Here is a 20,806-nt window from a genome sequence, read left to right as displayed (position 1 = left end):
TCCATGCATACAGCTTTATATACAACCCACTGAGTTATTATGGAGCAGTGTTTTTCAAACCTAAGTCTCCTGCTGTTGCTGAACTACAACTCCCATCGTCCCTGCCCATGGGTCCTGCTAGCTAGGGATGATGGGAGTTGTAGTCCAACAATAGCTGAAGACCCAAGTTTGAGAAACACTGCCCTATAGAGTTCCTTTTCCATAGCTGCAAACCTCAGGGTTACTCCAGGTCTCCTGATACCTCTTGTGGCACAGTTTTGCCTCCAGCTCTGCAAGCATAGGACTTCAAATCAGTATTTGCATATACGATGCACTGCACACAGGAGCTTTAAACCACCAAGATCCAAGAATACATTTATCTTCAATACTGTAAACTTGAAAGGCAAAAATAACTGTCTTGCACAATTTGAGTAGTAATTATTCAAGAGCTATAGATAGTTCTGATAAGTATGCAGTGAACGAAGAACAGGATGAGATCAGTTTCCATTTTTCTTCTTCTTTACGGCTTTTTATGGTTTATTACTGTAATTGAATTCTCTAAACAAAAATCAGTAGGAAGGACTGGCAATGAATCCATTACAAAATAGTAATCTGTGACATCTTGAATATTAATATGATATTTTGTATTAAAATCAAAAGCTTTGCTGTTGTTCAAAAGTACATGAAAGGAGTTACTAGGACCATGAACAGTTCACGTTAGGGATAAGCTGAACTGGGGGTAGAGGTGGGATTTTCATTTAACATTTTCACATACTCCAAAAACCACTTCAGCTATTGAACGGTGTCATGTATGTGGGGAGACGGGCATGTGAAGGGCTAAAACATGCTTCTAGGTTCGAAGGTGATGTTGCCACATATTCAGAATTGGCTATGGCTAAAATCACCGAACACAAAACAAATTTCTCACATCACCCTCATTCTAACTGGTGCTAAGAAATGAGATTGAATGCATGGGAAGACACAGTGCTGCAGGACTGGGGCAGCATCCCAATTGTTTGGGCAATAGGCTGATGGGTTCCTACTTCCCCAGGGCCAACGCAAGTCATTTGCTGCCTTAGGTGGAGGACAAGATGGTACCCTCTCTTCCATGTATAGAAGATGACTAGATGGGTAGCTAACTCATAAATCAACATCACCAATGTCTGTCACTACACCTGAGGGCAGGAGGCTACCTTGTGGGGTTCAGGGCATACAACATGGTACATAACTTTGTCTTCAACACCTCACTAAGTGCTTCAAGTCCAAAAATACATGTCTGTAATGGATTTAAAAAAACCTAGACAATGGCTGCCAAGTTTTGAATCAGCACATATAGCTTTCCTTTTTAAAAAAATATCTTGATCTACAGTATTTAGGAGGTGGTGGTGTTTAGCCTTGTACTATAGAAGAACTTCATTTTCTGTTTACTATAGATTGAAACCTCTGTTAAGGAAACAGGAACATGCCCGGCTGTTTCCCTACCCCTGGTAATTGGTAAATCTAGGAGGTTTAACTGTCTTCTACAGATCTAAAACTTCAGGACATTTACATAGGAAGCGTTATCCTTCAAATATGCTGGGCTGAGTTTAAGGGTTTAAATTAAAGAATGTTACAAGAACGTTAAACTGCAGCTGCAAACCAGTTGATAGTGATTCTGTCAAGTTTCAGAACTGAGGGGGGGGGGGTGATTCAGAAGTGCCCCGAGGCATCATAAGAGAATTCATTCACTCACTCTCGCATTTCTCCACATTTCAGTTGTGGTAGTACTGCATGTCCTTGTCTCCATGTACTGGGGATTCAAAGTGTATAGGAGGAACACATGCCAGGTCTTTAACTCAAGAATCAGAATACACTGTGAGGGGAATTGCACTTTCACCAAGCGGAATTAGTAATCAGACAATAGGCCAAAGCTTAAGATCAAAGAATATACCATTGATTACGAAAGACAAATGTTGATTAATATGCAGGTTGTTACAGGAACGAAAGGTTGATTTTGTACGCAGTATTTAAACTGGACTATCCACTCTTAGGCTAAACCTAACAGGTGGAAGACAGGATTATCCCAATACCAAATACGGAGAGGGAAAGCAGTAGACATCAGATGGGCATGCATAGAAATGCATTAGGTTAAAGCAGCAAGTTAGGATGCAAATACACTTTGCTAGAAGGCACTGCAGATACCTGCATCAGAGCTAGAGGGAAAAAGTAGCGAACAAATATTACCTGTTCCAAGGTAGGGAGTGAGGAGAATCTCTTACTAAGGGGGATCACAGTACAGTGGTACCTTGGGTTAAAAACTTAATTCGTTCTGGAGGTCCGTTCTTAACCTGAAACTGTTCTTAACCTGAGGTACCACTTTAGCTAATGGAGCCTCCCGATGCCACCGTGCGATTTCTGTTCTCATCCTGAAGCAAAGTTCTTAACCCGAGGTACTATTTCTGGGTTAGCAGAGTCTGTAACCTGAAGCGTCTGTAACCTGAAGCGTCTGTAACCCAAGGTACCACGGTAAATCAGGAGGTTGTCCTCAGTGCAAGGACACCTGGGACTACCTTAGCAATTCCTTACAAATTCCTGGAAGTCAGGATGACTGACTGAAACTTTGGCTACAAAGTGTTTCTTATTATCCAGAAACACCTAGAAAAAACCCCCGTAACGATGGGAGACGAAGGCTGGAACTAGACACATCAAAGAAGCATTTCAGTTAAACAGGTTGTAAACTTTGCATGAGAAATTGGGTTGGCAAAAACAGAACTCCACAGTGCCATCTGGTGTCACAGTGTTATAATGCACATATAAATCGCTTTTTCGTTGCCAACGTAACTGAGTCCCAAGGTGGAAGCTGCTCTCTAGTAGATTTTCTTGAGGCACATATTACATGGAACCAACTCTGCAATGAAGGCTGCATGTACGCTGTGTGGTTCTCCTGGAGCTCTAACTTACCCAGCTAAAAAAAAAAAAAAACCAGAGGGAAATAACACTGGATAAGAGATAGGAAGGGGGCCAAAGCTGACCAATTTTGGAACAATATATGCTAGGAAACTCTTGAGAGTCCCATGGACTGCAGGAAGATCAAACCTCTCCATTCTTAAGGAAATCAGCCCTGAGTGCTCACTGGAAGGACAGATCCTGAAGCTGAGACTCCAATACTTTGGCCACCTCATGAGAAGAGAAGACTCCCTGGAAAAGACCCTGATGTTGGGAAAGATGGAGGGCACAAGGAGAAGGGGACGACAGAGGATGAGATGGTTGGACGGTGTTCTCGAAGCTACCAACATGAGTTTGACCAAACTGCGGGAGGCAGTGGAAGACAGGAGTGCCTGGCGTGCTCTGGTCCATGGGGTCACGAAGAGTCGGACACGACTAAACAACAACAGCATGCTAGGAAAGATCCCTCAGAGGCTAACTTTTGAACACTAACACTAACTTTTGAATAGATAATTCTCATATGCTTGACAACCCAAGGAAGGGGCTCTCCTAGAACAAAACTGATATCCAAGTGTCCTTCCATAGATGATAAGTACAAAAAACTGTGTGGCATGTGCAAAAACAGGTCCCTGTTGAGGATTCTAATATTTAAGAGATATTAATGTAGCGATTGATGATGGCAGTGCATCTGACATGGAATTTCCTCCATCAAGGCTCTAAGTAGGTCAAATCAGGATGTGCCTTGGGTGGTTTAATTAAGTATGAGGTCAGGGAAAGAAAGCATTCATATTCTGCAAAGATCTCAGGCTGCTATGCATAACTGGAATAGTCCCTCATTCTGGATTAACGTAGGCATAGGTCAATGCACAGACACTGCAACTTCTTGTTTTATAGGTCTTTGAGACAAAGTGCTAGGGGCATGCTTGAAACAACAACAAGCCTTGGTAACAGAATTTCTGAACATCCTATCTAAACAGCAGGATTTGTCCATTTTATTCTCCCTTTGGAAAACAGACAAGAACAATCCCTTGCTAGAATGTTAAGACTTTTCGGCAATTTCTTATTAAATGGGCTTTGGCTTTATTTTCTTACCTGGTTTCTATTGCTTTATTTTAATGTGAGCAGAGATTTTTAAGGTAAAATGTATTTCCACAGGACAATGGGAGTGGCTCCCTCTTAGCACTACCACGATACTATCCTGACACAGCACTGACAGTTTGGGAACCCTACAGATTGACCTCTACAAGACTCAAAATAGCATCCTGAGATAGCAATTATCAAATTTCAGAATGAAACTAATTAGCAGATGTGCCTAGTGTTAACTTAAGATCAGCTCGATTATAGCAATTTCAGCGAAGTGTGGATGGACACTGCCATAATGTACTTTTAAGCTCTACACTTCTGTAACTATTTATGTGGAGAAGATAATTCAAGACACCCCCCTCCCGTTTTACATTTAGTTGCATCAGACTGTATCAGAGGGATTGCCCTGGAAGAGTGCTGCTGTCAGGGTGGACAACCAGCTATGGAAACTCTGGAACATGCAGTGTTGCAGTGCAGTCTATTTAGCTGCCCTACACAGAAATTGATAGCAAAGTGGTGGGAGGGAAAAAAGGGGACTGGAAAGGCCAGGATGTAATGGTATTTTCATTGACAAACCAGACCCATAAGAATATATTTGACCTGGCTAGTTTCCAGGTTGTGGTTCTGTCTATGAAAATGGAATGGGTAAAATCCCATTTGGTTGACTGCCAGAAGAACTTAGAAAAATGCAAGTGGATGAAGAATGCAAAATCAGGGACTGGTAATTTCGCATCAACATTACTTAAATAGCTCCGTGGTTTGGGGGCATGCCAGGGGAACTGGGACAGCTTTGGATCAAAGCCACTTCCTGCAAAGCCCTACTGACTTTGGTGCTCCAGTTATGACTGGGCCTGGGCACCAGAGGAGCCAATAGCAGAGTGGTATGGAGCCCCCAACATCGGATCTCTTTCTCAGGATCTCACAACTGTTTGCAACAATGGAGGATGGGTCTGATCTATGTCCACTGGGACACCTCCCATAGGCCACAGGATAGCACCCAGTGGGTGTGGGTGCAATGTCATGAGCACGACCCAGTAGGCACCCACAACAGCTCCTCTTGCATGTTGGCCACATTGCTGGGGGTGAGTTTCAACCTCTTTTTTTTTTTTAAGCTCTGGCTTAAATGCTACAGGAACCCCAAAGACATTAATGAATACAGTTCTAGCATCTGTCAAGAACCAGTTTGAGTCACTGGAGGCTAACAAATTCCCTTAGCTATCCCATAGCTTCCAGATTGGGTGGGCTTGCTTGCTTGAGGGCTGAGTAAATACTGAACTGGTGCAACTTTTATCACATGGTACAGATGTTATATGAGAGGGTGGTACGTTCCATAGGGCTACTTCCTCTGGCTGCCTTCCTGCAATTGGAAGGGAGTAAACCCACCCCACACCCAGCATACATGTGTGTGAGAGGTGCAACTTGCAAAACATACTGTAATGAGCTCTTAGCAATGATGCATCAATTTCACACCAAAATTCCAACACAGAAACCCTTTCCACTTAAATCAATGGGGTTGTTTAGGACTGAACTGCAAGTTGGGAAGTAAATGCTATCCAAGCCCAGTCAACCTTCAGTTCAGATTTTCCATCTCTTATTCAAGGGATCTGTTGCTTCCCCATTAAAACCTTCTACATGAAAAGCATAGAAATGCTCTTGAAAGATGGTTTGACCTCACTTCCACTCACCTTATTCTTCTTGCACCTCTGAGAAATGCAGCTCATTCAGTATGTTACTTCCGAGCAGTGCTGACGCTTTTAGTTACAAGCACTCTGTTAATTCAAAACGAATTATTCCCAGAATGGAAAGGAGCCAAACCATTTTCTGAAATGCTTTACAGGCACATTTGCTTGCTTTCTTTGGCAGCATTTGCTTCTATAGCTGTTGAAAATGTATATTTTTTGTTTTTAAAATAAACCCTTGGGAACTTCTTACAAATGATGCACTGCTATAATATTACGAGGAGGAGGTGGAGGTGGTGGAGGAGGAGGATCTATCTATCTATCTATCTATCTATCTGAGATGCAGCATGAGAATGAACCCCCAAGGGCAATGCTGACAGCACAATCCTCTGTATGTCTACTCATAAGTAATTCCCTGTGTCCAATAGTATTTACTTTCAGGTACGTATATACAGGATTGCAGCTCAAGTTCTCTCCTTTTCAATAATGGATCCATTATTCAATACAGATCCATAATTTAAAGAGTACTTGTAAAACAACTTAAATATAACCTGGGCTATGTTCCCCAGCATCATTTGATATTTCATTCATACTTTATCATAAACAAGTTACTTTTACAGGTGGCAGAAATCAAGATAATTGTCAGTATTCAAAGCAATTTGTTGAAATAAAAATCATACAGCTATTTATAAATAACATTACAGTTCTCTGCAGCTGTATACAGCATAAGACAGTGTTATAAATAAAAATAAGGATTCGTCCATTTAGCAATATCTGAAATGCAGATACAGTAGATGTATCTACTGTGACATACTTCTCTAGATCTGAGTACTTTATAACCTACTGTGAAGAATGCAACTTAGTATCTTCACAGGATTAAAAACAAAACAAAACAAACCCACCCTGACTACCTGCAGCTTTCAAGAGCGTTTTCCTTTGGCAAGTGTACACAGCACAGTCCACTTTTTCATTTTCAAAGCCTCTCTTATATAACAGACTGCAAAAACACCACCTCTAGAAGACTCGATCAAGATGGAATCTCATGTTTCTCTACTGCAGCAGTTATGATAGCAAACTGTTCCTCAAGTATAACAGGTTCAGGCTGTTGATTAGACGCATTGAATGTGCTTAATCTATACAAAGCTCGCTTTCAAATGTGCAGATTTTAGAGCAGTAAGAATTGAAAACAGGGGAAATGTGAATTCAGTTAACCTTAGAGAACAGAACTATTGCCCCAAATGTCCAAAGAATCAGTTACAAAGGCTTAGGTGATTTACTACAAACATCACATGCTTTCCAATTTGGCAAATCAGCTAAGAAGATCCATGCATGTTCCCAAAAACCATTAGGGGACTCAAGAGCCTGCAAGGAGACTATAAATTGTATAAAGGCGCTAACCTAATTTCGGAGAAATCCGAAATGCATCCATCCTCCCAGACAGTCTCTCACCACAACTGCAAACAACCAATCAACCCCTATATTCTCTGCACAGAGCTGTTAGAAAGTAGTTGGGGCATAACTGTGAACCTTCCTTTCTACTAAAAACGTTGCCTAGAAGATATTTTCACCCTTCACACTGATAAAATCTTTTGTTCCTCATGAGTTGCATTGTATTCTTGCTTGCCAGTGGAAGTTCCCTACAACAATGTACGTCTTGCTAAGAATTAGATCTGCACCAAGCTGCATTACGTCACACACATCATTTATTTATATGATGTATGCAGATCATGAACGAGGTCTAAAAGTTTCACTTCCCCCGATGCTGTCCATACACTTCCCCCGATGCTGTCTTCGGAAGTATTTGTAAATACCAATCCCCGCAGTTCATAAAAGTTAATAGCTGGCCGTTTCGTAACAGGCCTATCAATCTTTTCCCAATCATCTATAGTAAGATACTGCTAAGTTTCCTGGAAGAGATTAACTGCTAAGGTTGCCCGCACATTTCGCCACCAAAAGAAGTCACGCCCTTTGCAATGAAAGCATGCATTAAACGGCTATATGTGCAAGAGAGATGGGGAGGACACTCTTCGCAGGGGATATCTCTCTTACACACACAAACTTTGCCCAGTTTCTAATGCAGCCCGTTCGGGGGAAGCTCCCCACCCCCAACATTCCCAGCAAAAGCCGAATCTGTGCACCACCATTTACTGTCTCGCGTCTGCTGCACCTCCTCTGTAGCGACTCGCCTCGCCGAGGAGGCTAGGTTAGAAGCGATCGATGCAAGCACATTACGCACCAGCACAGGGGGAGGAAATGTGGATCGAGCGAGAGAGGCATCTTTCCTTTCAGCCATTAATTATAAATCAGCCAAATCTCAAGAAAGCCCTTTGGCAGACAAGGATGCTAAACAAAAAGGAACCACCGCCGCCGCCGCCGCCGCCACCACCCCAATCCTCTCCCAACGTGGAGAGGCGCATCATCTGCCTAAGCAGCTAAGTAGCAGCATCGCACGGAAACCACACTATTCCGGGCCCCTAAAAGATAACGAAATGGGGGTGGGGAGGAAGGGGGGGGGTCGCCCCTCTCTTTGCAACGCAGAACCACCAGCAGATATGGATGTATGACTAAGTATTTCCAGTTGATTCTGCGCGCGCCGCCGCGGGCGAGAGCGCGCGCGCGCGCGCACACACACACACACACACAAGCCACGAAAATCATGGTCCACAGCAGTGCGAGACTAAATGGAAGCGAGGGGTCGATTTCCCATCTTCCCCGCTCGCCTCCTTCGCCCCCTTCCCCGGCAGATCTGGACGACTTCCCTGCTGTAACGAGGGTCTTATTGCAGGGCGGCGAGTCGCTGCCGATGCCCTACATAAGCCATCGAGGAGCCGAGGAAGGAAGGGGGTGGGGAAAGCGACGGCCAGCCGGGCAGAAATAGCCCACCTTTGCCGGCTCGCTCTCTCAGCAGAAGGAAAGGGATCATAAATACGACGCGTTGGGGGGGGGGGTTTAAATAAATCAATCCCAGGCAATCGAGGACCCCCCATCCGAACACAAAGAGGGGGAGGGAGGGAGGGGAGGGGGAGACCTTTGCAGTGCGGGCCCCTCCTCCACCCATAGGCAGCAGCCCCTCTCCGCACAGGGGGAAGGGGGGCAAAGGGGGGGCACCATCCATGATGGCAATGGCCCGACTCACCCAACGCCGTCGCCCCTGCTTGCTGTTTCCCGAGCATATACCCACAACAAAAGGCAAATCCTCAAGGCGGGGAGGAGGGAGGTGGCTGCGGCGCCCCGCGGGCTTCTTCAGTGCAAGGTCCTGACCTTGCCCAATTGCAGCATCCTGCCTGGCCGTCCTCGCCGCCGCCGCCGCCTCCCTCTTTCGCCGCGAAACGGGCTCCGAGGCGGGCTCCTTCATACACTGCGTGGCTCCGAGAGGCAGCCTCTCTCTCTGCCTCTCCCGCTCGCTCTCGCTTCTGGCAGAGGGAGAAGCAGCTCGACGTCTGGCTCGCTCTCGCTCTCTCCCCTCAGCACCACCTCCCGTTTCCTCTCTCCACGGACTCGGCAGCGGCGCTCTCTCTGTAGTGCGGCCACCTCAGCTTGGCAACCTTCCGCCGCTGGAGAAGATACTGTGACAGCTGCCGCCGCCGCCGCCGCCGCCGCGCTCCCTTCTCCTCCCTTCGCTAGCAGGAGCGCGCGCGCCTGGTGCCGCCGCCGCCGCCGCCGCCGCCGCCGCTGCTCCAGAGGCCGGGCTGGGGCGGGCAGGCGGGAAAGCGAGCAAGGCGGCTGCGCTCTTTTCTCTCTCTCCCTCAGCGAAACGCCGCCGCCGCCACCTGCGCCTGGCGAAGAGGGAGGAGGAGGAAAAAGCGCGCGAAGAAGCGTTCCCGCGTTGTTGCCCCGTCCGGGCTAAAGAAGCGGAGGGTTCTGCTGTGGCGCGAGGGCGACTTCGCTTCTCCTCCGCTCGGAGAGGCTTCCCCGCGGCGGCGGAAAGTTGCCCTCAGAACGGACTCCTTAAGAAGCGCACCCCGGCGCCCTCCCCGCCGCCCCGCTTGGCCTCTCCTCGCGCGCCGCCTCACCCCATCCTCCGGCGGGCATTCGGGCGCGCTTGGGCTAAGGAGAAAGTGAGGGAGCGGCTGCCATCTCCGCCCCGGGGAGCGGCGAAGTCGAGCAGCTGCTGGGGGAGAGGGGAGGGTGGCGCGAAGCCGGAGACGAGGGGCGGGGGGGCGGTGACCCTTCCGAGGTCAGGCTGGCAGGTGCTGGTGGCGGTGGCGTGAGGCGGGCTGGCCGGCGAGAGCGGCGGCGGCGGCGGCTCAGGATTGCTCCTGCGGGAAAGGCTGCGTGGCCAATGCCCTTGAATTTCCCTCAGCCAAAGTCGCCGTCCCTCCTCGCGCGGAGAGTTCAGTCAGTCAGGGTTTGGCAGGCGCTGACATGGGAGGCGGTTCAGCCCTCAGCTGCTGCCTCGCACAGCTGTAAGAGGGTTTATTCAAGCTCCGGCTCTGCCGAAAAGGGGGGGAAAGCTCTGAAAGGGCTGCCTTGTTCCTTTCGTAGCTCACGGACTCCTTCCCACGTTGTCGCAAAGCCCCATCCTGAAATGGGGGGAAACACATACACACACGCGCGCGCTTTTCCTGACAGGACTGGCAAAGACGATGAGGAAAATGGCAGCGGTGCGGATTTTAACTCCTTGGTTACATTAAGGCAAATTTGTGGGGTGTCAAAGTCACCGCAGAACAAGTCAGAAGGCGGATTTGTAGGCTGTTTGTTTTTTTAAAAAACACACTGCATATATAAAGCTACACAGGGCAGGAATTTTTCTAAAATGGACATTGTTTTAGGATTCCCTGGTAGATTTCTTCATGTTCCTTTTAAAATCCAGGTTAGCCAACTCCTCAGTATGAAAACTCTTCAGGTTCCAGGTACACTATACAGAGGGTTGTGATAAAGAAATAATCATTTTAACACCCAAATCTATATTCCAACTTTAATTCAAAGAATGCCTAAATGATCTCACGCCAAACAGCAGTTGGCAAGCATCTTTCTCTACGGAGGTGAATTTCCAAAATATCCTCTCTTCATATAGATGGTGTAAATTCTGCATTAATAACTGCTAGTAAAATCAGATCTCAAAGAAACTCACTGCTGCCACCTTTTGCTTGATAATTTTTCAGGGCTGTTCCAAACAACAGTATATTTCGCTGTTTATATAGTCAGGAGGAGTTCTGGATGATTATTTCGTAATAGAATATTGGTCCTTGAGATTTGTTTTTATGGTTTGTTGTGTGACAGTGCCCCCCCCCCAAATCCTAGGCTTGTTTACTCTGAAATAAATTCAATTGAAAACTATGGGATTTGCTCTCAAGATTTCGTAAACCAAGGGCTACAATCCTTTGCACACTTACCCAGGAGTAAATCCAACTGAATGGAGGGGGGAGGATTTACTTCAGAGAAGACATGCATGGGATTGGGTTGCATGGAATAAATCAGTGTGTGATATTTTTTACATTACTTCTACCCCTATGTCCTACTGCTGCCCTGAAAGATGTGCTAAAGTAGATCAGGAGAGGAACTCAATGAATTCCGCATGTCTGTCTCCACTGCAGAAGATGTGGGACAGATACCTACTGAACCGAAACTGGATCTTGGGATTGTAGTGGACAAATCACCCCAATGTGCAATGTGTTGAGGGAATGGACATACACAGAGTAGTTTTTCTTCTTTTGTAGCATTAGAACATGGGATTATCTAATGAAGCTGAATGCTGAGAGATTTGGGATAGACAATGTCAAACTGTGCTTCATAGCTACATGATGGATTTATTACCACAAGGTGTTGTGAGGGTCACTGATTTAGATGCCTTGAAAAGGGAACTAGACACTTCATGGAAGATAAGCCTATCAGTGGTTAATAGTCATGGAGGCTGCATATTACTTCCAATATCAGAGTCACTAGGCATCTTAATCCCAATTGCTGGGGAACACGAGTGGATGCTACTGTACTCATGTCCTGCTTTCAGGCTTCTCATAGGCATCTGGTTGGCCACTGATGGTATAGAATGAAGGACTAGAAAGGCATTTGGTCTGATCCAGCAGGGCTGCTCTTATGTTCTGATTTTAAAGGATATCCCATGTTGTATCCAGTAGTTTTTGTGCTAGTGGAAAGTATTTCAGTTTAAACAAGGTGAGTTTCCTATTTTTGCCAGCCCTCTACCTACCCCCTGCCTTGTAGGACATCCATTGTCTCTCAAGACAGACAGATGACAACAGGATACCTTCTTCAGCCCTCTGAGTTGTGTTTCATACTAATCTAGAGGGTCCCACAACCCTCAGGGGCAGTGCTGAAATGGATAGGTTGGACCAGTGAAAATAAATCTCGCTGCCTTGTACAAATGGAAATTCTTTCTGCTAACACAAATATGCCACTGGATACAACCCAGTATGTTTCAGATTGGAGAGTTATTGGTTTTGTTGATTTCTTCTGACCAAAGTTGGTTTCTTCCTGTTAACAGGTGATGGTGGTTATTATGTTCTGGGCAGCTAATAGTGTAACTCTATATATATCTGTTGATGAATCAACGCTACTGAGCTCAGTAGACTTTAGAGTAAAAAAAGAAGTGACTGCAAGATTGCAACCTCAGGCTTCAGTCCTTTGAACACTTACTCATGAGTTAATCTCGTGGAATGCAGAACAATTTACAGCATGCACAGTATTGGGCAATATAAAAACTAGGCTCACCTTTTATGTTTCACATAAAACATTAAGGGGTGAGATCTTCTATAAAGACCATGTGGTGTTCCTTCAATTCCCTCCTTTGTTTAAAGGTAAAGGGACCCCCGACCATTAGGTCCAGTAATGGCCGACTCTGGGGTTGCGGCGCTCATCTCGCTTTATTGGCTGAGGGAGCCAGCGTACAGCTTCCAGGTCATGTGGCCAGCATGACTAAGCCGCTTCTGGCGAACCAGAGCGGCACACGAAAATGCCATTTACCTTCCCACCAGAGCGGTACCTATTTATCTACTTGCACTTTGGCGTGCTTTCGGACTGCTAGGTTGGTAGGAGCAGGACTGAACAACGGGAGCTCACCCCATTGAGGGGATTTGAACCGCCGACCTTCTGATCGGCAAGTCCTAGGCTCTGTGGTTTAACCCACAGTGCCACCCGCGTCCCCTCCTTTGTTTATCCACATATAAATATCCAGGTTATTGAAACTTCCCCCTCTTTGTCTTCATCTAGTCTTACTAGGGTACTTGATTAGTCATAAAGATATAACATGTGTTTATTCATTATCTTAAATTTTACAAGTTACGTTACATGGTTACAAATTTCTTAAAGATCACTAGTGGTTTTCAAGGGTGCTGAAGCTTCTGCACCATATTTCAGCGCTGTTGTTTATGTTTGTACTGTAAAGTTACATTGTGAAGACTTCATTCAAAGCAATAATCTTCCCTCAAGTCAGAGACCTGGCTTTTTTGTGCCAACACATTGATAGTCCTATACAAACAACAAATAAATAACTACACTAGTTAGCAGTCAAGAACTGCAGAAATAATTTCTCCCTGCTGTTTGTATCAGTAACAGATTATGCAAGCTGTCCAGCACTGTGAACTGTTAAAAAAAGAGATGCTATTAACATTAATTGTAGTTGATCAATATTTGGGAACGATCAACATTTAGCATCCTTTCCCATGGGTTATATGAGAAGTGCTGTCAGTATGATGCACACGTCATCATGCATATAAATTGGTGTTAGAAGAGAAATGTAGTGAAAATTCATGGGTGTTGTTATGGGAGTATTGTTGTATGGTAAATTGTGTCGTTAATTCTTAGTAAGCATTTGAGGGAAGAATCTGCCGATGTAGCTGACAGATTTTCCCATTAGTATATCTACTTGTTAGAACATCTCAAAATAATTCCTATCAAGTTTTTCCCCACTGAGATTTACAGACACGGAATTTTGGAATGGACGTCCACCTCCTGACCTGGATATCTCCTTTGTCCCATGTTGTTTCGAAGTTTCTGACATCTGATCATTCAGAATTTATTGCTTAAGACCCATAACAAGCACTAAAATACACTGGGTGGCATTCAACATGGCATTAAGGCCAGTGTTATTTTTCTAGATGAAAAACAGGTGCCAGAACTCACCATGAACTCACCTTGTTCTCTTATAGTGGCAACGGTGCCCACCCAGAACTGAGTTCCAGTGAGTTCCAGCTGGAAAAAAGCCCTGGTTAAGGCTAAAGTTGCATCAGCACAAGGATTTCTACTTCTGCAAAAGAATATTCTTCCCCTCTCTGCCCCACAAGCCCCCATAATCTGTACTGGGGCTTTCTCCAACTCTCCGGAGCAGATTTCAGGATGGTATGGGTATGTGGCAGAGAGAAGGGGGGGGGGAGTCTCCTTGCACTAACAGTAATTGTTGCACACAAGTATCTGTTGGATACAACCCATTGTTGGTAAAATTCCACGAGATGGTACAGTTTACAACCTCCCCCAGCAAAATTTTAGTTGTCATTCTGCTAATTTATACTTTTTATTAAGTTGTATCCCGTGGTGGATTCCCACTTGGAATACTGTACACAATCCCGCTCTCCCTAAACCTAAAACATTTTGGCCCAGTTTTGCCATACAATATCTAAAAGAAGCAGTCTTTATTGTTGTATCAGTGTTTTTGCTCATAAGTAAATATTATCATTACTATTACCCAGTGCTTCTTTTAAGGAAAAAAAGGTGCCAGGACTCACCATGAAGTTGTTACGGTAAGTGCCACAATTTTAACCTTTGGGGGAAATGAGGTGCTGGTACTGAGTACCCTTGAGTACCCCCAGAAAACTGCCATTGCCATTGCTGCCATCATCATCATTGTATATTTATACCCCACCTTTTTCCCCTGACAGGACTCAAGGCGACATACAGATAAAAACAAGAATTGCTGAAAACATAGAAAAAAAATAACCAAAACACAATTAAACATTAATAGAATTAGAACTATATACACATATGAAATCTGATTAAAACATACAAATAATTACAATAAAAACAGCATGGCACCAGCCCTTTCATTAAAACCAGTCAGTCCCCCAAAGCCTCTTGAAACAATAAGATCTTCACCTGCCAATGGAAGAACAATAAGGAGGGAGCCAGTCTAGCTTCTCTAGGGAGGGAATTCCAGGGTCTGGGGGCAGTCACTGAGAAGGCCCTTTCCTGCATCCCCACCAAGAATGGCTGTGATAACCGTTTCTTGAGAAGACCAACTATTTACCCTTGATGATCCACTAATGTCACCGCATAAAAATCTGGGAGGTGTGCTGGTGGTTCTCAACCCTTCATTTAGAAACTGCTAACTTATCTTTGTAGGACGTGGGTGGCACTGTGGGTAAAATCTCAGTGCCTAGGACTTGCCGATTGTATGGTCGGAGGTTCGAATCCCCGCGGCGGGGTGAGCTCCCGTCTTTTGGTCCCAGCTCCTGCCCACCTAGCAGTTCGAAAGCACCCCTAAGTGCAAGTAGATAAATAGGTACCGCTTTATAGCGGAAAGGTAAACGGCGTTTCCGTGTGCTGCGCTGGTGCTGGCTCGCCAGAGCAGCTTCATCACGCTGGCCACGTGACCCGGAAGTGTCTGCGGACAGCGCTGGCCCCCGGCCTCTTAAGTGAGATGGGCACACAACCCTAGAGTCGGACACGACTGGCCTGTATGGGGTACCTTTACCTTAACTTATCTTTGAAGCACATTTCACAGCAGAATCTTAGAGTAGACTGGACAGTGCACTTTGGCTCAGAAGCAAATCCCACGTTGTTCGATAGAGTACCGTATATTTCGCCCCATAGGAAGCACTGCCCTATAGGATGCACCTAGGTTTTTTTGGGGGGGGGGAAATAAAGAAAAAAAAATATTTCCCCCCCAGGCACGGGGCTGGCATGGGGGAAGCCCGAGCTTCCCCCGACCCCAGCCCCCAGAAGATCCTGCTATCCGCAAGCCAAGGGAGCCTCGCCGGTCTCCCCAGGCTTGCGGACAGCTGTGCGAAGCCCAGGCGCGCTGAGGCTTCCTAATGCAGGCTTCCTAATGCAGGCAGCTCTGCGCAACCCTCCGGAGGCCGGTGCGGCTTGGCGCCAGGCTCCAGAGGTCGCGCAGACCCTGGGAGGGCAGGCAGCTCTGTGTGCCTCTCGCTCTCCAGGCTTCAGCGAAAGCCTGTATTCGCCCCATAGGACGCACCCACATTTCCCCTTCATTTTGGGAGGGGGAAAATTGTGTCCTATAGGGCGAAAGATACGGTAAGTGTGCTTGGGGTTGTAGTTGCCTAAAGAATTAAGGTGAAAGAATGAAGAGCAGCTCTATCTGTTTCTTCTTTAGGAAGAAAATACATTATTATACATGTGTTAAGGACATCGAGAGGGAGTTCTGAGTGGTTGCTGAGTTTTGGCAAGATTGAAAACCAAATATAGAAAGTGTGTGTATATGTGATAGAGACAATATTCAGAAATATGTTTAGGTCATTAAAAAAATATCTGCACCAGGTGTTCCAAGTGTTACAACACTTCATAACTGTCTTCCAAGACTAAATTTTCAAACTGATTTGAGAAGTATTAATAGTAAACTGATCACAAACACAAGTTATACCGGGGGGGGGGGGGACCTGGAAAGGGGCCAAATAATTAAGATCCAATTTGATATTTCTCCTGAACAATTAAGTACTTCTGCATTTTCATGTTAGGCAGCATACATGCTATCAATATTTGTGTTTCTGCATTTCCAAATCTATTTTTTTTAATCCTCCTCTGAGCAAAGGAATCAAATAATTTAATTTTCTCTGAATTGTCATTCTGTTCTATCAGCTTTTGAGGCTTAAAAAACCTGAATACTTTAATGTTCACCCCCTCCTGTGTTGCTATTTCATTTACAAAACCTTGTTAGATTCACGCGAAGGACATTTGTCTTTAATGATCAAAGACAAGCAGCCACCATGAAAGAGGCTGTTCAAAAAAGGATAATTCAAACAAGGATGCATTCCAAAGACAGAGGCAATAATACACATCCATCCTAGAGATCACCTTACAAATCTTAATGTTGTCCAAAGTTCCTCTGAGGGATTAATGAAATATACATCCCTTCAACAATCTTTCAAACTTGATTTATTTCATCTTCTCTCTTCGCCTGCATTTGTATGCCAACATGCAGCAAGAAGGAGGTAGAGTATTCTACAGTGCCAGTGATCACTCATTAACTGATGGAGGTTTAAGATGGCCACAACAGCGTGCCCAGATGACCTAACTGCTTGTGCATCAGCACCTGTGCACCTGAGCATCAAAGCCCACTCCCTCCAAAAACAGTCTCTCCATCCAGTGCAGGAACCTGTGGCTTCATGGCCTGTGTATCACCTCTCTTTCACACCAAGGTCTGGTGCAGGTAGTCCCACCCTTGGCACTATTTAAGTGCGCTTGTTTTGCAGGTGTTGTTATGCAAGCTACACCTGAAATTCTGCATTGCATCTAAAAGTAATGTGCTCTGTCTTCTTTTGCATCTGGTTGTCCCAGCACCATTAAATAACACTGCAATGTTCTACTGACATTCAGAAAGTGACTCCAAGGCTCAGAGGACCTTTCCAGACCCAGGTCAGCAGGAGTCTGCCTCAGTGACCCTGTAGATTCCAAACTGGCCTGAGGCTCATTCTGAGGGAGAGCATCCAGACACAATGGAGTTGGTTCCTATCTCTGCTCCTATGGATGGGGTTTCAGATTGAATGTGAAAGCCAGGATCTGAAGCTCTGCCACCACCTCTCCAACTACCTAGGTTGTCCAACTAGGAGAGAAGATTCCATCACACAAGGAAAAATCCTTGCCCTGGTGGAACCACAATGCTGAAGCATACACTACACGCACTATTGTGATGACAACATGTTGTGGAACCCACCCACAATGAAACACCAGTCTTGAGGGGTCCTAACCCTGTTTACTCAGAAGCAGGTCCCACTGTGTTCAAGTAAATATGCATAGGTTGAACCTGCCCTTGTAAGTTCATTCCACCAAAAAGACTGGGCTTGCATGTGCATGGTACAGCCACAATTAAATTATTTTAAGACTCATCAGCTTGAAAGTTAAAGCACATACATGACCCATTCCCACTGAAACAAATGCTTCACTTTGATGGTATCACACCCAGTGTGCTTAGTACAGGAGTGCCAGTTGACATTTCTGAACTTTTGCAAGACATTGAGCTTCTTCATCAAAGAGAAAATATTAACGCTGAAGGTACGACTTTAGCCCAAGAGTTTCTAAGCCTTAGGTAATGCTTCTCAAATGTGTAGCTTGGATCTATCTTCACGCGATCAGCCGTGTGAGCAGTTATAATGCCAACTCAACTGAATTAAACCAAAAATTTAGCATTCACAGTTCAAAACTCATTTATCCCTATTAGTGTCAACTGAAATTCCTCCATGCCAGACCTTTCTTTTTTTAAAAAATGTATTCGTTAATACGTTTAGAGCATTTGGGATTAAAGGTATAACTACCAGAAAACCAGTATTACATGTCTTTCTAGGACTTGTGCTTTCTGTAGTACTTATGCACATTAGGAACATATCTGAATATCCTTTCTGAAAAGCCTGAAGACAATCATCATGTAGTTTCTGACCTTGACAAGCAGAATTATGGGGGGCGGGGGGGGGGGACTATCACTAATGTGTATTTTTTTCAGAAGCTGCCTAGTTAAGCCCATAAGGCAGAATAGGGGTCAAAAAAAGATTTCTCCCTCTGCATTAAAATCCTGTTACAATTTTCAGATTGTATCCTTGCTGTTTTATATCTGAGTATAGCTTGTTGTAGTTTACACTGACATCCTTATAAAAGTTTAGGATTTTGGAATTTCTACTCATTTCAAAATTTGGAATTACTAACTGCTGCCAAAATATGACTGAATGAAAAAATGGTCTGAATTTTTTAAACAATTCATGATCTAACTTGATGCTCAGCTGAAGTTCCATCAGTTCGGGGAAACAGGTCCCATGAATTATAACAATTTTAGTTATAATTCAGTTCATTTTGTCGCTGTTGCCCTTTAGATGTTCAGGGTGATTAAAATGAGAAATCATTTTGAAGGAGTCAGTTCATGAGAACAGTCAAAGTGAGAAAAGTGAGGCAATTACATGCGCTTATTACAATCTGAGGTAAGTAGCACTCCTCTGTACAATATACTAATTTGGTTTTTCAATGTTTGCTTCCATGATAACAGAACAAATAGCCATTTCGCTAAAGTGCACACACAAAAACACCCACCTTAATGCCCAGTTAAATATGCAAGGTAGACCTCACAGTCTTGATAAGCAAATTTCCTTAGTCCAGCTATTATACTTTTATATTTACAAAATATTAGTAGCAGCTTGGAAATACCTGAATACATCACGTTCTGGCCTTGAAAACTTACAGGCAACCCCATAGAGGAAACGATCAAGCAAGAAGGGCTCCCCATGTAATGAAGCATCTCAGTCACAATGACAAAGTGTCAAGGCAACAGGTGAGTTAGACTGCTGTGGAAGTTCAGTAGCATGCAGAGAAGGCTATGTCAAAGCAAATTTGCAGTGCAATCCTAGCTATATCTACTCAGAAGTATGTCCTTTTGCATTCAGTTGTGTTCACATCCAGGAAAGGGGTTGATATTGCAGTCTAATTCAATACCCAACAATAACAACTATGCAAGTAGAAAGCTGGCGGGGTATGGAGCTATCTAGTGTATTGAAGAGAATGTCACATGTACTATTATCTGCCAGCTGGACAGAAGTTGTGTGTATGAGCATGGTGCAATGGGCACCTGGCTCCCAGGGAACAAATTTATTCCCTCAAGGACAAGGTAGCTGACCCAAAGAAGCTGAGAGATCAGAGAAGTTGTGACTGAGGCCTTCAGGGACATGTTAGCAGCATCCCAGGATGAAAATTATTTCACCATCACAGTGAATGGGGATATTGGAGAATGGGGGATTGCGAGGATCCTGTTCTTCTAAGACAGACCATTTTGTGGAGGGAAACATCTATCCTCTCACACTGAGGATATTCCTTTGGGTGGCAGGGGGCTCTTAGTAGTGGGCACTTCATTGGGGACATCAATAGCTGGGTTTGTGATGGGTCACAGATGGGTCACACAATCATATCCCTGCCTGGTGAAATGGTCACAGATGTTGCACATCATCTAGCCAGCATAGCAGATAAGGCTGGGGAAGAGTCAGTGGTCATGGAGCATGTCGACATCAATGACATGGGAAACTATAGTCATGTAGTCCTGGAAGCAAAATGTAGGTTGCAAGGTTGGATGCTAGGACCTTCAAAGTAGCTTTCTCTGAAATGGGACCTGTCCCACACACAGGGGCCGCTAGATAGCCAGAGCCAAGAAGTATCAAGGCATGGGTGAAACACTGGTGATTGGAAGAGGGGGTTTGCTATGGGACACATAGCCTGTAAAAAGGGACTGGCTTCATTTGAACCAACACGGAATTAGACAATTATGGGTTTCTAAGTTTTGTTTTGTTTTTAAATAATATTTATTAAAGTTTTAAAGGTTACAAAATGAAAAAGAAAACACACCAAGTTAAACACAAACTTGTAAAAAACAGAAAAATAGAAAAATAGAAACAATTAAAAAAAGAACAAAAAAAGACACAACAAACCTTCCCATAACTTATCTTTCATTTGCTTGTTTCCTTGACCTCCTCACACCTCCCTTTTTTATATTCTAGTTCGGTTAGCTATTTCAACAAATCCTTTCCATCCTTCCCAATTTTTATCCTATAATTTATCTTAATATAATGTAACTTTACCTTTCCTCCTTTCATCCATTAACAGTCTATTTTTACTTAGCCCTTTATAATATTTCTGCTAAAGCCACATAACTTCATTCCAGCCTCCTTCTAACATTCCTTAATTTTACAATATTTCTGTAAATAAACTTTAAATTTCTTCCAATCTTCTTCCACCGACTCTTCTCCCTGGTCTCGGATTCTGCCAGTCATTTCTGCCAGTTCCATGTAGTCCATCACCTTCATCTGCCATTCTTCCCGGGTGCGTAAATCTTGTGTCTTCCAGTACTTTGCAATAAATATTCTTACTGCTGTTGTAGCATACATAAAGAAAGTTCTATCCTTCTTTGGCACCAATTGGCCGACCATGCCCAGGATATGGGTTTCTAAGTTCACTTGCTAGTGTTTTGGCTTTAGTAGCACTTA

General features: G+C 44.5%; 1 protein-coding gene across 1 annotated transcript in view; it reads right to left on the bottom strand.

Moving 5' to 3' along the window:
- Window positions 1-9,609, bottom strand: part of LOC309348086 (catenin delta-2-like) — a 249,053-nt gene extending 239,444 nt beyond the window's left edge. Inside the window, exon 1 of the mRNA XM_081873178.1 lies at window positions 8,803-9,609. Coding sequence (XP_081729304.1) covers window positions 8,803-8,839 — 37 coding nt within the window. The 5' untranslated portion in view covers window positions 8,840-9,609. The remainder of the gene's footprint in view (window positions 1-8,802) is intronic.
- Between the last annotated feature and the right edge of the window lie 11,197 nt (window positions 9,610-20,806).

Source organism: Podarcis erhardii, assembly GCF_964252035.2.
Source record: "Podarcis erhardii genome assembly, chromosome: 8".
In the NCBI taxonomy this organism is placed as follows: domain Eukaryota; kingdom Metazoa; phylum Chordata; class Lepidosauria; order Squamata; family Lacertidae; genus Podarcis; species Podarcis erhardii.
The sequence above is the reverse complement of the archived record's forward strand: the minus strand, read 5'-3'. Positions and strand labels throughout refer to the sequence as shown.